Source organism: Mus caroli, chromosome 2 (assembly GCF_900094665.2).
Source record: "Mus caroli chromosome 2, CAROLI_EIJ_v1.1, whole genome shotgun sequence".
In the NCBI taxonomy this organism is placed as follows: Eukaryota; Metazoa; Chordata; class Mammalia; order Rodentia; family Muridae; genus Mus; species Mus caroli.
Genome location: NC_034571.1, coordinates 26207798 through 26224547, shown reverse-complemented (window position 1 = coordinate 26224547; position 16750 = coordinate 26207798). Strand labels below are relative to the sequence as shown.

Here is a 16750-nt window from a genome sequence, read left to right as displayed (position 1 = left end):
AAAAAAAAAAAAAAACAAACAAAAAAAAAACAAAACAAAACTGCTAAGGATGTAGACAGGCAATGTTCTTGTGAGGGGTCAAAAGTCGGCAGACATGATAAATGAGCTTGCTTTCATTATTCCACTGAAATGGCATACACCCAGTTATCACTCTGTGCCCTGTGCCTGCTGCATACATAATTTACAGCTAGGAAGCAACACCTGCCTGTGATTCCAACAGGAAGATGGAGAAGCCGTGCCTATCTTCAACTGCCTATTAAGTTTGAGAGCAGCCTGGGCTGCAGGAGACCTTGCAGCAAAGACCAAACCCAAAACCAAAAACCCCAAACCAATAAACAATAGCAACAAAGCAGGCAGGAGAAGTGCATCCAAGGTCAAGCCCACACACTGTTCTTTCACAGGACCAGAATTTGGTTCCCAACATCCGTGTGAGGCTTCTCAAAGCTGCCTTTAATTGCAGCTCTGCCAGATCTGACCCCCTCCTCTGGTCTCTGTAAGCATGTGGTGTGTGTTCACATACACACAAATAAAAACAGAAATAAATCTGAAAAGGAGGGAGGGGCTGGAGAGATGGCTCAGCAGTCAAGGGCACTGGCTGCTCTTTCAGAGGTCCTGGGTTCTGTTCCCAGCCCTCAGATGGTGGCTCACAGCCATCTGTAATGTCAGTCCCAGGGGATCCAACACCCTCTTCCGGTGTCTGTGGGCACTACACACATAGAATCCATAGTACATGCAAGCAAAACACCCTTACACATAAACACATTTTAAAAATTAACAAACAAAATAAAAGGAAGCCAGAGAGATGGCTCAGCGGGTCATGGACCTTGCCCCGAGTTTGACTTTCAGGACTACAGAACTCATACAAGAAGAAGAGGGGACTCTAGAAAGTTGTTCTCTGACCTCCACATCCATGCCACAGCTTGCTGTGTCCCCTGTCTCACATGCATATTCTTTCACACACAAACACACACCCATGATAAAACATAAAATTTAAAAGCAAAAACAGGTTTGGGAAGACAGCTCCATGGTTAAAGAACTTAATTGCACAGCCTTGAGAACCTAAATAAAATAAGTCATGTAAATTCCAGAAGCATGGTCCGCGGGCTCCCATGGCCAGTGTGATGGCAGTATCCCTGCAATGTCATGGTCACGGTGACACCCTGTGCTCATGCACACGCAAGCAAACACACAGACACAAACACAAATATACAGCCACACACAGAGGGAAAAAAATTAAAACAGGAAAGCAAACAAAAACAAAAACGGGTAGATGTGGTGCACACTTTTAATCCCAGCAGAAGTTTCTGTGAATTGGATGCCAGCCTGATCTACATTTGGAATTCAAGGCCAGGAGGGGCCTGGAGAGACCCTGTTTTAAACAAATATATTCCCAACTATTTAAAAAAAACACTAAAATTTGCATAAAGAATTACCAAAATAATCAATAGTATATTGTTACAGTGCGTCCGCAGAGACCTCGAGGGTGCACGGAAACCTTGGTTTAGTAAAATGTTGATTAGCGTGAAGAGCCCGCTAGTGTGGCAGGCGGCCGGCAGGGGCAGCAGTGCTCCCCAAAGCCCCGCCTCGCGCGCCTGGCCCCGCCCCGCGCTCGGCTCGGCCGCGGGCGCGCGCGCGCAGAGGGCGGGCGCAGGCAGCAGGTGGGCGGGGTGCGGCGGGGTGCGTGAGGCGGGGCGGGGGGCTGCCGGCTGCTCTGGGGCCGGCGCGGCGGCCCTGCGTACGGGCGCGCCATGGACTTCAACATGAAGAAGCTGGCGTCGGACGCGGGCATCTTCTTCACTCGGGCGGTGCAGGTGAGGCCTGGCACGACGCCGCTCATGGGGCCCGGATGTGGAGCGCGCCCCGGGCGGGCGGGCGGGCACCCTGCAGCAGGAGCCCCTTTCCTGCAGCAGCGGCTGTGCGCGCTGGGGACAGCTCGGGCCCCTGTTCTCTTGTCCCCGAGCTGCCCAGGGGAGCTCCCAGCGAGGTCAGCTGCACCCCACTATGGCCCGGAACCCATGGGGGCCTGGGCTCCGGTGCCTGGGCGCCTGGCAGTGCCCGTTTGCACTGACAGGTTTGCCCACTGCCCTGGTGCCTGCAAAGCCCGGGAGGTGGATGCCCACTGGGTGGTTCAGACCTCTCTGCACTAGTCTGCCTTCCTCCCCTCCCCCGCCCCAGGCCAGGCTGGCAGGTTGAGGGCCACACAAAAATACCCCAATTCCTTTTGCGAGCCTCAGTCTCCATACCCGTGCAATGGGCAGGTTGGTGCTATGGTTGCATCCAGTCCCTTTCACACGCTTGGAGAGTCAGGCCGGAAGCCAGGAGTTATTTCCTTTCTGCTCTGCGGGAGGCTTGTTTCCTTTTACTTCCCAGGCCTAAAGGATGTCAGAAGGCTAGGATCTGGCTGGCTCTTTGGGTTCTGTCCAGGCCGGTAATGCTGATATTGGAACAAGTCCTAAACATTTGGTAGAAGAAAGAGAAACTGAGGCGAATTCATGTCTCAGCAAAGGGCTGGAGTCAGGGTATGGATGGTAATGCTTCTCGTGACCTTGGGGGACAGGAGAGCTTTACTTCAGGGCCTCTGTTTCTCGCTCTGAGAAATGGGGTGAGTGGCCCTCTTTCCTGGGTTGGCTGCAAGTGCAGTTCCTGAGGCTAAGTGCACCTGTGCAGCCTGCAGTGACCTTGGACAAGCCATCTGAGCCTCACTCTGCCCTTCTGTAAAGCAGGTATGAGGTTCAGCTGGGAGGCCCTGTCTGCTCCAAGGGCGGGGATGGGGTTCCTGAGGTTTCTGCACCCCTGGTCTAACCCATCTCAGTACCTCAGGAATAAGTTCTGTATGCTGCCCTTGTTGAACTGCTAGGCGCAGCCCCCTCCCCTCCCCCTCAGAGGCCCATGTGGCCGTGTTTACTAGAAAGCACAGGTCTCCCCTGAGACTGAGTGTCCCAGTGCTGATTGCCACTCCCGTTCCAAGCTTGGTGGGCAACCCCGGCACTAGAGAGAATACGAGGGCCTCTGAGCCTCCTCCGTCTCTTGCATGAGGGGGAAAGCCTGTCCCAGGGTTGGCATGGCAACCACACTATCTCACACATCTGGGAAGAACCTGATCTGCTGCTTTCCTGCCACTGCTGGGTCTTGCCATCTGACCTGGCCAGGCCCACAGAGAGGGCTTGGAGGGAGTGGTTGCATACAGCTTCCAGGCCTCACTCTGCCTGATGGGGGCAGGCACACGGGTCACACTTGAGCTGCAGCCAGGGCCCAGGCCCAGGCTGGGGTGGAGGAGGGAGCTGGGAGTGTTATAAATAGAGACTTTCTGTGCTCCACACACCCACCCTCCTGCTGATGCCATCTTGCTGGTAACTGCCTTGGACTGTTTCAGGCACCATCCCCTTCCCCTTTGAAGAGAAGGAATTAGGTAACAGAGGCGGCAGGCACCTGTAGTGTGACCTAGAGACGTGTTCCATGGGAGGGAGGCATCAGGAAGATGGAGGTGTTCTTTATTACTAAGGCGTAACAGCTCCGATGGGTCAGTGTCCCTGTGCCAGGCACCAGGACACACAAGCACACGTTCCCTGTGTGGACCAGTGATGATTTTGAGAGACTCATCTCACCTGCATCCCAAGGGGAGCAAAGCCTCCCCAACCTGAAACCTAAGGACAAGATCCCTTCTCCAAGAGTGATTTTTCAGGGTGGCATCCCTCATAGAGGGCCCCAGCGTTGTGTCTGAAACATCAGCCAAAGACTGTGAAGCAGGTGCCAGTGGCAGAGTGGCCCCACCAGGGCAGGGAGGCACGGAAAGCCCGCCACACAGCACACCAGAGTAGTAGGAATGCTATGCTTGTGGGTGGGTGTGGGCGCCACCCTGCCGAGGAGCTTAGCAGTGACAGGTACTGTCGCCAGGGCTTCACCCTCAGCCAAGTCGAGCAGGTATCAGTGGGTCAAAGTGGACACCCAGGGCTCAGGAAAGCCCAGTAAATATGTGAACCTGTATGTTTGGCAGCTTTTGACCACCCCCCTCCATGACACCACGGGGAGACTTTATAAGTGATGACACTGGCTAACACTACCCCTGGGCCGGGTGTGGCTCAGCAGGAGTCTTCTACTCCAGGACATTTGAGGCTCCAGGTTCCATTCCCAAAATTTCCAAAAACAAAACTGTTTCTTAAACCCATGCTATACGCTGGCTGGATGTTCTGTGAGGTGGGTTTTTGCTGCTTTCCAGGGAGAAACTGAGGCCCAGGGAGCTGCTGCCGCCTCTCTGGTCCTTTTCCTCAGCTGGAAAGTGAGACTCCTCACAGCCTCAGATGGCTGGGTGCTCTGGGAGGGCTGGGACCTGCTAGGATTTGGGTCCTTGGAGAGTTAGGATCACACAAAAGGATGGACAGGAAGGGACTGTGAAGACAGGGAGAGGCTGAGCTGCACAGGGAGCTGAGGGAGGAGGGAGGCTTAAAGCCGGGAGAAGCCCAGGGCCTGCTGCATAATTGATGGCTGCTGAGAGACCTGGTGGCTCCTTGGCCGGCCTCTGTATGATTCATCCCAGGCAGTGGCTCTGCAGAGTCTCCTGCCCCCTAGACCCTGACTTCAGCACAGCCCTTTGCTTGGCCTCAGTGGCCATATCTGTGTAATGGGAAGCTTGACCCTGCTTGCTTCCAATACTGCAGAGACTCTGTGCCCCAGGCTGTACAGTGTGCTCCTTATCTTACACCTGGAGCAGATTTCACCTTTTGCTGCTGGCCAATGACCTGGGGCAAGCCTGGTCACCTGGCTGGAAAAAGCCTTTGCTTGGGGGATATCTGTTCCTGGGCTTTTCGACATTAGATGTCCAGGACTTGGACCAGTTTCCCATTATTCCTAGGTGGCCCACATGGCTCCAGCCAGCTCTGATGGGGGACCCGTGTGACCTGCCAGATTCTGGGTACACTCAGCTGCTGGCTCTGGTGGGCTGGCAGTGTTCTCTGTTTGCCACACCCAGAAGCCAAACATTTGGCTAACCTCCCTCCCCACACTCCCTCCCTAGACACACTGCCCATCAGCAATGTGTGTATTCACGCTGGGCACAAGCTCAGTTGCCAGCCCCCTCGTGTCTAACCCCTCGTGTCTAACCCACATCTCTTCTGTCTTCCCCTCTGTAGCCTATGAGAAGCATTTTTACTATCTGTTTTAAGGAGAAGCTGAGGCCCAGAGAGGCAAAGCCCTCTCTCGGTGTCATAGAGTCCCATGAGCAGAAATGAGGCATGAATAGGGTCTCTGTAAGCTAGAACCTAGATTCTTTCTGTTCTCTGTCCTAGCCCCTCTTTCCCATGGAGACCCTTGCCCTGTGCCCCATCTGTTCCCTAAGGACCTGCTACCAAGTTGCCTCCCTGGTGACCGTTTCCTCAGGGCTCACACTCACTGGAAGCACTCATGTTTTTGTGGAGAGAGGGACCAGAGATGCTATGGGGTTTCCAGGAGCCTCAATCCTGACTTACCCGTCCCCTCACCCTAGAAAAAGGCATGCAAGACCCAGGGTGGGTTGTGAGAGGTTCTGACCCAGGCCCTCGCCTGCACTTCTTCCCCAGTTCACAGAGGAGAAGTTTGGCCAGGCTGAGAAGACGGAGCTTGACGCCCACTTTGAAAACCTCCTAGCTCGGGCAGACAGCACCAAGAACTGGACAGAGCGGATCCTGAGGCAGACCGAGGTGTTGCTGCAGCCCAACCCCAGTGAGTGGGTGCGGGGCAGAGGCAGGTGGGCACCCGTCAGGCTCAGGACCACAGCCCAGGGCTCCACAGAGGGAAGGCCAGGCTAGCCCTCATGGGGACTACAGGTGCGAGCCTGGGATGGCTCGAGAGCCTGGAGATGGGAAAGGACCTGACCACAGTCAGAGCCAGCTCCTGCCAGAGAAACTTCACAAGTGAGGGCAACCTGCATGTCACCTGTAAACCTGCAGTGTGCCTAAGTGTCCAAAGAGGCCTGGGGACCAAGGGCAGGGCGTTTTTCTGATGTGTGCTACACACCATAAATCCTGTTCAAATAGGGGAGACAAGGAGGTGCTGACTTCAGCTCTGTGAGACTGGGAGCTGTTATTTTATGTCTTTGGGCCTTGGCATCCTGGAAGTCTTCAGTGCAGATGCTGGGGTGGGGGTAGGGCTGCCCGGGGTGTGTTCTCTCACTGGCTGTCATCTTTGGTTTAGACCAGAGAGCCCTGTGGTTTTGACTGCTATCTCCCTACAGGTGCTCGTGTGGAGGAGTTCCTGTATGAGAAGCTGGACAGAAAGGTGCCCTCGAGAGTCACCAATGGGGAGCTGCTGGCTCAGTACATGGCAGAGGCAGCCAGTGAGCTGGGCCCCAGCACTCCCTATGGTGAGTAGACTGTGTGTGGGGCACTCACTGTCTCTAGCTTTTGAAGTTCCACCTCCTTGCCTTGCCTCCCCCTCTTTCTCACTTTGGACTAGATTTTGCTATTTAGGGCTGGCCTTAAATCCCAGAGCTCCAGGGGCTTTGACCACGAATGCTGGGATTGAGGGCAGAGGCTGGCAGGCGAACTTCCTCTGTTTAAAGTTATACAGATGACCTGAGTTTATGCTAAATGTAAGCTCTTCTGTGGGTGTAGAAGAGAATAAAAGAATGAATCCTACCTTAACCAGTTTAGATGTATGTGTGAGGTGTGGTGAGTGTGTGTGCAAGGTGCCTGTGTGGTGTGTGTGTGGTGTGTGTGTATGTGGTGTGTGTGGGGAGGGGTGTGGGGGAGGGGGGTGTGGGTGTGGGTATATGTGTGTATGTGGGGGTGTGTATGTGGTGTGTGTGTGGTGTGTGTGTGGGTGGTGTGTGTATGGGTGTGTGTGTGTGTGTGGTGTGTATCTGTGTCTGTGTGTGTGTATGGGTGTGTATGTGGGGTGTGTGTGTGTGTGTATCTGTGTGTGTGGGGGGATGTCTGTGTGTGTGTATCTGTGTGTGTGGGGTGTGTGTGTGTGTGTGTGTGTGTGTGTGTGTTGTTTCTGTGGTGCTGGAGTTGGAACCTGGGGTTCTATGGATGCCGGGCAAGCACTTTACCCTGAGCTTTGTGCCAGCCCTAGGTTGTGTGTCGGCATGTGTGCTCATGTGTGTGTGCTCATGTGTGCATGTGTGTAGAGGCCGGAGGTCCAACCTTTTCTCTCACTAGGACATGGTCTTTACTCACTGGCTAGAGCGCGGCTGGCCGGCTCTGGATCTACCTTGTCCCTACTTGGGGAACACTGAGGTTCTAATGCCATGTCACCGCCCCTGCTGTACATGTGTTCTGGGCACTGACTCGGGTCCTCGTGCCTGTGTGGAGCTCACCTTCCTGACTGAGCATCTCCCTGGCCCTGACCTGTGCCTCTCAGTAGGATCCTCTGTACTCTGCAACCTAACTTTAAAGAAATGATCTAGTCTTCTGTGTGTGGACGTTTTGCCTGCATGCATACGTGTTGTATCACTTGTGTGCCTGGTGCCCAGGGAGGCTGGAAGAGGGCATGGGTTCCCTTGGACCTGGAGTTCCAGGCTGTGTGACCTCGCCAGCATGAGTGCTGGGAACTGCACATTGGTCCTCTGGATGAGCAACCCGTGCTCCGGATTCCAGCTCAACACTCATCTGCCATCACCTAGCAGATCTGCGTCAGGCTGCCAGTCTGTCAGTCACGAGCCTCCTCTGTCTCTCTTCCTTCGCTTCTGAATTATATTCAAATATATATCTTACAGATCATAAAATGTACTTTATATATATATATGTGTTTGTTTGTACAACTCTAAATTCACCGGAGTGAATTTAGAGTTGTACAAACATGTCTACCTCATCCAAATGTCTCCCTGTTATGATCAGTCCTGGTGTCCAGCTCACACTACCAGTAACATGCTTTTTGGTGTGTCTCCCATTGCTTCAGCTCCGTATCCAGCCTTTTGAGAAATTTCGGGGCTGCAGCTCTATCAGACATTGCTAAGGTGCTGCTGGGCTTGACAGGGTCTGTGGCTTGTGTCTAGCATCCCATAAGCCTGGGCTGCTGGCAAGGAGAAAGAGAGGGACAGCCAGCTTGTTCTTCCAGGCAGCTCTGTGGCTTTATATCCACTGGCAGTCCGCTGTTTGATCTTCAGCCTGGAGTTTAAAATTCGACTTTGTTCCTGGGCTACACGAGTGCTGCTCAACCTTCCTAACACTGAGAGCCTCTAATACAGTGCCAAATGTGCTGACCCTAACCATCACGTTACTTTCATTGCTTCATAACTGTAATTGTGCTACCGTTATGAATCGCAATGTAAATCTCCGTGTTCTCTGATGGTCTTAGGTGACCTGTGAAAAGGTCATTTGACCCTGGGGCTCTACCCGCAAGTTGAGAACCTCTTGCCTAGTATATGACCTGTGAGGGGATTGGTGTGTGTTATATTATGTGTTACCAGGTAAAGCATTGTTCAGGAAGGGCCGCTGCTGACTGTGTGCTCTTGCTGACTGTCTTACATGGCTATCGAGAACGAGCAGGGCCCTCCCAGCCGTTTGTTGCACCGTCTTTTCTCCTGCAGTCGGTGTTGGGTCCTTACACTGTCTTTCTGATGGATTGGTGTGCGGGTGCATGCTTGTGGAGGCCAGAAGTCAGGTTTGCATGTCTTCCTCCACTGTCCTCGCTCTTACCCTGTAGCTTTCTTACATCCTGCTTTCTTGGTAGCCAGTCTTCTGTCTCCACTGCCATCTGTAGTAAGGTTATAGATGCATGCCATTGCCCTGAGTTGTATGTAGGTGCCAGGGGTCTGAATTCAGGTCCCCAGGCTGGTGCAGCAGTTACTGAGTGACACCGCGGCCAGCCCTGGATTGACTGTGTTATCCTCACCATGTAGCCAGCGCGGTATAAGCTGTGCCTTCACTACTTGGGAGGCCGAGTAAGGTCCATTTTGCCTGATGCCTCTTTGGCTACTCAGCTGTCCACTGCCGTCTTTGCACAGCATCTTTTCCTGCTCTTCTCAGTCAGTTTATATCATAAAACCTCAAGTGTGGCTCTAGCCAATAGTGTTGAGTATAGACAATATTGTTTAGTCTTTTAAATATCCATTCTGATATTCATTACCTCTTCATTAGTGTGCTTATTAGTCCAGTTAATGTAATTATTGAGGTGTTGGATTTATACAAGTCTTTTTGTTTTTGTTTTGTTTTTTTATTTTTTTGAGGCAGGGTCTTCCTGATTTGCCCAGAATGGCCTCTAACTCTGGATTGTCCAGCCTCAGCCTCACAGTTGATGAGGTTAGAGGCCTGCCCACCATTCCCAGCTTGCTCTTCTTCTTCTTCCTTTATTTATTTATTTATTTATTTATTTATTTATTTTGGTTTTTCAAGACAGGGTTTCTCTGTGTAGCCCTGGCTGTCCTGGAGCTCACTTTGTAGACCAGGCTGGCCTCGAATTCAGAAATCCACCTGTCTCCCTAGTGCTGGGATTACAGGCGTGCGCTACCACCGCCTGGCTTCACTGCTTGCTCTTCTTGTTTCAAGGTTACTCCCAGGGAGTCGTGCCTGGGTCAGCACATGTTAGTGGCCAGCCAGCATTGGTCAGAGGTTGTTCTTTTTTTTTTTTNNTTTTTTTAAAGGATTTTATTTATTTATTATATGTAAGTACACTGTAGCTGTCTTCAGACACTCCAGAAGAGGGAGTCAGATCTCGTTACGGATGGTTGTGAGCCACCATGTGGTTGCTGGGATTTGAACTCCGGACCTTCGGAAGAGCAGTCGGGTGCTCTTACCCACTGAGCCATCTCACCAGCCCCAGAGGTTGTTCTTAAGTATCTCCATCCCCTGAGACTTTCCCAGGAAGTGAGTGTGTGTGAGTTGGGAAACCGTCTAAAGGTTGAGCAGTTTACAGATCCAGCTAGCTTTTGCCTCCAGGGGGCAAGGCTTCCTAGTCAGCTAGTGGTGGGAAGTGGCTGGTGCGTTCTCCAGCCTGTCTCAGACATACCACAGGAATGCTTGCTTAGAGGTATCCAGGATGCCTTAGACTTTTCTGCACTGTGTTCAGTTCTGGTGGGGCAGGGGGATGCCCTTACCACTAGGCAGGTCTCCTAATGCCACTTGATCATTTGTTTTTGTGCTTTGAACGATTTCCAGGGTCTGGAAGTTGACATCTTTGATAGCTGCGTTCAGTCAGTGTGACTGGGGATACTTGTTAAACTCCTTTTTCTCATGCTGGGACTCCCCAGTCTTGTGTGTGTTCTTGAGACACCAGGTCTCATGCCCTGCCTACGAGGCAAGGCTCCACCCCAGCCATGCCAGTAGCCCCTGACTGTGTGTCTTGTTAGGTGTGCAGCTCGTCTGTCTGTCTCAGGTTGGCAACTCTGTAGGTTGCCTATGCTTGCTTGGCAGCCCTGTTGGAGGCGGAGTGGCTGGTGTTTGCCTCTCTCTCACCCTACAACTCTCTTGCCAGGGAAGACGCTGATCAAGGTGTCAGAAGCTGAGAAGCGCCTCGGAGCAGCAGAGCGGGATTTCATTCACACTGCTTCCCTCAGCTTCCTCACACCCCTGCGCAACTTCCTAGAGGGGGACTGGAAAACGATCTCGGTGAGGAGTCTGGGGCCGCTCCTCCGAACTCTATGCATAGGTTTTCATCCCAGGCAGGGAATCCAGACCTCCGTAAAGGTGGCTCCTGCAGGCTGAGTGACCAAGAATGACTGTCCATTTGTGGTTCTTAGTTTGCAAGGGGTCTCTGGTCAGATTTGGCCAGGTCTGGCCCGTCTCACTGTCCCTGTCATCCCTGCAGAAGGAGAGGCGGCTCCTGCAGAACCGGCGTCTTGACCTGGATGCCTGCAAAGCCCGGCTAAAGAAGGCCAAGGCAGCCGAAGCCAAAGCCACGGTAAGTGCTCCTGCCCCTCCTTGCTTCCAGGCACTGGGGTGGGGTGTGCAGGGACCTGGTGTTTGGCATGCTCTTCCTCCTTGGCTGGGGCTAGACTGCGCTGCCTGGTCAGGTCATGGTCTCTGTCCCCACCCCAGGGAACCCTAGTGGCTCCAGACAGACATGTATGAGGTGGGCAGATTCACAGTGACTATAACTGGGCTGGGCACTCTGCAAGCCTCTAGGACATTAGATGGAATTCTTGCATGCCTTTCCTGCCTTCGTGGGTGCTCAGCCTGTCCCTGCCTGGGCATGGCTCCCTCACTAACTCTCCACCTGCTGCTTGAACATGGGGTACACAGTGCCCTATGCTTAGGTTCCCCTAGGCTGTGGAGAGCACTAGAGCTGGTCAGCCCCCATAGCCCACACAGGGACTGTGTACGGAGCAGGGCCTGGGCCGGCCTGCTCCTCCTACACCAACCAGGATGGGACAGGCTGTATTAGAAGGGTCAGGCGCTGTCTTGGTATGCAGGCTGCTCAAGGGTGTAAGGGACCTAACAGCCAACATGGGTCCTGAGAAGGAAAGTCCTAGACCCAGGGTATGTTAGGGAAACTCCTATGCCTCTCAGCCTCTCAGCTGAAGAAAGGTGGGCCAGGCTAGGCGAGCCTGCTGGGCTCTCCACTGCCTGTAACTCGCCACCATTCTACCCTCCCTCCCTACAGCATGGTCACTGTGCTCACTGGGGCTGACACTGCCTCTGGTGAGAGCCATAGCAGGGTCCCAGGTCATCAGTGTGCTCCGTCCATATGTGAAGAGAATATGGCTCTTAGGATCACTTGAGCGAAGCATCCCCACTCCCTGTCACACTCCCTGTCACTTCTGCCTCTCCTTAGTCACTGCAGGGTAACCGCTTCCCCTTTGGGCCCAGAGGGCCTTGGGCCTGTGAGTCACATGAGGTATGAGCAGTGTCCCTAGGGCCTGCTCCCCAGGACTCCTGAGGGGTCTGGCTGTGCCTGCTCCCCCTGCTGTGGACTTACTAACTCTCTTGTTTTTGTTCCTTTCCCTTCTGCTTTGGGTAACTTGGCTCAGTGTGAGGGCGATGTGAGTATACCTGTCCCATGTGCTGTGCTGCTTCCAGTTCGCCCATCCCGCCCGAGGGCCCAGGTGCTGCGGCCAGCGCAGGGCATGCCCTCGGGCTTTTGCAATTGGCTGCAGAGTCTCTGGTTTGTGGGGATGCAGGCATTGGCCTGTGAGGCAGCTTCTTGCAAATGTTAAAAGCCTGTCACTGTCCACCCATGCATCCATCTATCTACTCTTGTGGGGAGGGATCTGGCCTTGACGGAGGAGCCAGAAACAGCGTGGTGAAGTTCTGAGCTGGAGAGAGCTGTGGTGGGGAGGGCTGCGGACCTGTTGGGCCTCTCTGTGTGCCTGCGACCCAGAAGAGGGGCAGGCCTAGCCTGTGGGTTCCTTGGGCTCCTGGCACATCTGTCCAATGCATCTTCAATTTGGACCCATCGAACCCCTAAGCCCGTCTCATCTCCAGCTAGCTGGAGTGGGCAGAGGGTCTGTGTGTATCTGTCTTTCCTCCTGTCCCAGGGGCCAGGGTTTCTTGCATCTCCTTATAGGAGACCCTGGGGCCACCTCCTGGCCTCAACATTGGTCCTGGCCCAGGGTGACCCCTATCCCCATGAACTCTGTTCCCTGCCAGACGGTGCCTGACTTTCAGGAGACTAGACCTCGTAATTACATTCTATCGGCCAGCGCCTCCGCGGTAAGCACCCCTCCTGCCATGCCTTGCCCCACCCTGGCCTCCTTGGCCCACAGCTCTTGTCACTGGCTCTGCCAGCGCAGGACCAGAAGACAGCAGGTGAGGCCAAGGGCCCTGCTCACATTGCAGGTTGTCCTGAGAGGCTGAGGTGCAGCTCAGAACAGGGAAGTGACAACTCCATGTGGCCCTGTCTGGTCCAGCAGGCAGGCTGAGCTGGCTTCTCCCTAGGCAAGGTAGAAGATATTTTGACTAGCTGTACAGAAGAACCCCTTCATGTCCTTAGTACCTTAGCACAGCGCCACCTCTAGGGAACCTGAGGAACTTTCCATTCTGTGCTTTCTCCCACAAAGTTACCACACTCCAGCCTCCTTATGGGTCTGGGGGGACCCTGAGGTAAGAGGGGGGCCGCCTAGGTCTGGCTTCCTGTCTCAGACTCTTGCCTTAGCACCATGGTATGTTGCAAGCTAGACGGCCTCGGAAGCTCCTGGAAAGCAGGTGGGAGGTCAGCCTGAGGAGCAGGTCAGAGGCAAGATGGAGGTAGGCAGGCTAGGCTGGCAGAGTAGCCTGGTTGAGTTAGTAGATGTCTATTGGCTGTGGGGGGTTGGCCAGCCACACCTCTCACCCTATGCCCTGGGTGAAACTCTCCCGCACAGGCCATCTGACCCCTCTGCTCCTGTTCTGAGCATGCCACTGTGTGATTTGTGCTGTCATTCCATGGCTGGCCATTGTCTTTGAGATGTCAATGCTCTGGCCTGTTAACTAGCCCTCCAACAGGGCACATGACAATGGTGCTCTCACTGTGGGCTGTGCATTCTGCTGGCCCAGTTCAACTGTCCATGTATCAGGGTGTTGTCCTAGGCCAGATTTCCACAAATGACCATAAACTGGGTCTCCTAAGTCATGGTGGGGGGAGGGGGGCTTTTCTTCCCTAGACTCTGGATGACACTTCCCGCTCCCCTCCCTGGGCCGAGTGGAAGGAGAAACATCCCGGAGGGTGGAGGCTGCCCTGTTTTTTTCTTTTGCCACTGACCCCAAGTGTGACTCTGGCCCGAGGCTGCCTTCCTCTGCCGGAGGACAGAAAGGTTCAGTGACTGGCCCAGGGTCACTTGTCCTGTCCTGCCTCCAAGCAGGAGTCAGGGTGGGGTGGGGACATTCGGTCTCTAAGACCCACTCAGAGTTGGGGGAGGCGTAGAAAAAGTAGAAGCAAGACTTGCAGCTGGCTGGCCCTGCATGCAGCATGCTAGAGGGATGCGTGCCACCTCCCTGCCCTTACACCAAACCTTGTTCCAGCCTCAGCTCCTGGTTGGGCTGGGGTGGGTTGTGCAAGATAGGGTGGGCAGAGGTTGGGTCCCCGGGAGCTGGGGCAGGCACAGGCTTTGGCCTCTGGCTGTCCCTGCTCTTCCACTCACCAGTGCCCACCTTGCCTTCCTTGCTGCTTGGTGCTCTTCTGGTCTCCACGTAGCTTTGGAACGATGAAGTCGACAAGGTGGGTTAGGGTTTCGGGAACTGGGGGGTAAGGTCCAGAAGGTGGAGGGGAGGGGCCCAGACATAACTGCTGCTCTAAATGGAGTCTTTAGCTTTACACTGGGGTACTGGTTGGGGATTCCAAGTCCCCCTATGGGAAATGACTGTCCCATAGCACATTAAGTAGTAGCGTCTCCTGATAGATTCTACCCTGTCAGGCTGGGGAGGGTCTGACACTGCAGCTACCCACAGATTCCAAATGGCTCTGGCTCCTCTGGATATCGGTTATAGGTGCAGAGCCGTGGTCAGGCATCTGTGTTCCTGGAGGGCAGAGGGAAGGCTGGTGGAAAGGATGCAGGGGGCACTGCTCTCATGACTGCCTTCCCCACCTAGGCTGAGCAGGAGCTTCGAGTGGCGCAGACAGAGTTTGACCGGCAGGCAGAAGTGACCCGTCTCCTGCTGGAGGGGATCAGCAGTACTCATGTGAGTCCTACATTTGTGTGCCACTGGGTTGTGTCACAAGCAGAGGCCACAGAACCAGCCCACAGACTGGGCATCCCACCCCAACCCAGTGGTAGCAGAGTGTGGATGGGGACAAGCCCTACTCAGGCTGGAGACCTTCTTTCCAGGTGAACCACCTTCGCTGCCTCCATGAGTTCGTCAAGTCTCAGACAACCTACTATGCACAGTGCTACCGCCACATGCTGGATCTGCAGAAACAGCTAGGCAGGTGTGGCTGGACCCAGGTCTCTGACGCCCCCTATCTCCCAGACCCAGTGAGTGGCCCAGTGCTTCTGGCCAAGGGCCTTCTCTTCTGAGCTCAGAAAGCCTCATGATACATGAGGTTGGACTGGAGGCTCTGCCTAGAACCTCATGTGGGCACCTCAGGTGGTGAGATCAGAGTCCCCAGGGGCTCACAGTGGTTTCTTTGTGCCAGGGAGGTGGGCAGGGACAAGCAGGTGGGACTATCTCAGCTTCCTCTATTTTGTTTTTTCCCTCGTGCTGCCAGCTCCCAGGGTGCCATGTAAGTTATTGAGGGTTGTGTGTAAAGTGGGCCAGTGTCTGGTCTGTCTTGTAGAGTACGCGGGGCTCTCACAGGCTAGCGCTGGCTGCTGAGACACTCTCCTCTCTAGATTTCCAGGCACCTTCGTGGGCACCACAGAGCCTGCCTCCCCACCCCTGAGCAGCACCTCACCTACCACCACTGCGGCCACCATGCCTGTGGTACCTACTGGGGCTGCCTTGGCCCCTCCAGAAGAGGCAGCCCTCTGCCTGGAGGAGGTGGCTCCCCCAGCCAGTGGGACTCGAAAGGCCCGGGTGCTCTACGACTACGAGGCAGCCGACAGCAGTGAGCTGGCCCTGTTGGCTGATGAGGTTGGTCCTGAGGGGCAGGAAGAGCTGGACAGACCAGGAACACTGAGTCTGCACAACTCTGTTCATTCTCATGGGACCCCTGGGCCCTGGGAGGAGCTGCGGGAGTCAGGGGAAGTGACGACAGGTCTGCAGGAGCAGTCCCTAATGTCTACGGCCAGGTACAGCCCTGAAGTGACATCTCTCACTGGGAGGTAGCAGCTTCAGCCCGGCTTAGTCCTGGGACTAGGCCCACCCATGTCTAGGGCATAAGTTTCTTCTCTCCTCCAACAGCTCATCACTGTCTACAGCCTGCCAGGCATGGATCCCGACTGGCTCATTGGTGAGAGAGGCAACAAGAAGGGCAAGGTTCCTGTCACCTACCTGGAACTTCTCAGCTAAGCAGCCCCTTCCCAGGCTCTGCCACTTACAGTCGTCTGCTGGCCACAGAGCTGCTTAGGATAAGGGACCTAACCCTTTTCTGGCTGTGCCTGTCATTCAGCTATTAAAGAGCCCACAAGACAGAATGGCCCCAGGCCCCTCTGCTAGTCCTGCTTCTGACCTGCAACCCTGCACACCCCAGGCTTCCCGGCTCCCTTAAGGCAGGAGGGTCACTACATTTGACACCACCATGGGCTCAGGATATGCTGGGATGGATGCTCTTGGCATGAAAGAACATCTGCCTTCTGGCTGTGGAAGGTTGAGGGGGACAGCAGCACACGGGCAGGGCTGGGAGTGTGGCAGGAGACCAGAAGGGTCAGCCAGAGCAGCAGCACCAAGTGCTGCCTCCCACTTCCCTCATGGTTCTGGCTGGGTACAGTGGCTACAGCCATTATTCCCTCAGTTTCTAACTAACATTCTGACTTCTGCCTGTCTGCTTGCTCTCTGGCAAATAAATCCTCCTTTGTGTGCAAATCAGGATCTCAGTCCATGAGCCACCCTGAAAGTGGATGGAAGACTTCACTGGTCTCTTGGGGTAAGGTTGCATGGAGCCATGGCACTGGCTGCTCCGAGTACAGAGCAGAGGAAAAGTCCTTATGGCATCCCAGTTCCCAGTGTTCGTGCGTACAATTTCACAACACTCTGTCCGTCCCTAACCCTGGACCCATGGGACAATAGTGGTTTGCCTGTCAGGGAGCAGGGAAGCTTCAGTAGCCAACAGTTACGGGGCAAGAGAGCATCTACCCCTTGGAGATGGCAGGCAGGGAGCCCTACATCAGCCTGGTTCTAGGAGCACCTAGTACGGCCATGTTTTATTTTAGTGGTCCCAGTGGGCATGCTGAGGCTCCACAGCAGGAAGAACTGTACACTGATTGAGATCTAGACTCTCCCTTGTGTGCCTGTCCTGACAGCCTCCTACGACTAAATGGGCAGGT

General features: G+C 54.5%; 1 protein-coding gene across 11 annotated transcripts; it reads left to right on the top strand.

Moving 5' to 3' along the window:
- The first annotated feature begins 1620 nt into the window (after positions 1-1620).
- On the top strand, positions 1621-16292 carry Sh3glb2 (SH3 domain containing GRB2 like, endophilin B2). 11 transcript variants are annotated; one of them, XM_029472985.1, is made up of 14 exons: positions 1696-1811; positions 5553-5694; positions 6206-6334; positions 10387-10520; positions 10720-10812; positions 11882-11893; positions 12501-12563; positions 13493-13642; positions 14023-14046; positions 14418-14507; positions 14654-14754; positions 15034-15048; positions 15158-15398; positions 15669-16292. In XM_029472985.1, the coding sequence occupies exons 1-14, from the start codon at positions 1749-1751 to the stop codon at positions 15774-15776; spliced, it is 1365 nt and encodes a 454-aa protein (XP_029328845.1). In that variant the 5' UTR covers positions 1696-1748; the 3' UTR covers positions 15777-16292. The 11 variants fall into 11 exon arrangements, with proteins under 11 accessions (XP_029328855.1, XP_029328861.1, XP_021039733.1 ...); XM_029472993.1 differs by having other exon boundaries at positions 14654-14800; positions 15669-15760; XM_029472995.1 differs by lacking the exon at positions 13493-13642 and having other exon boundaries at positions 1621-1811.
- Positions 16293-16750: the final 458 nt, after the last annotated feature.

What these genes read in the sequence shown, in the direction of transcription:
- Sh3glb2 (XM_029472985.1), top strand. Translation starts at nt 1,749, where the DNA reads ATGGACTTCAACATGAAGAAGCTGGCGTCGGACGCGGGCATCTTCTTC. An exon ending in GTTGCTGCAGCCCAACCCCA is followed by an intron (nt 5,695 to 6,205) that starts GTGAGTGGGTGC and finishes ATCTCCCTACAG; the next exon opens with GTGCTCGTGTGGAGGAGTTC. An exon ending in GGAACGATGAAGTCGACAAG is followed by an intron (nt 14,047 to 14,417) that starts GTGGGTTAGGGT and finishes TTCCCCACCTAG; the next exon opens with GCTGAGCAGGAGCTTCGAGT.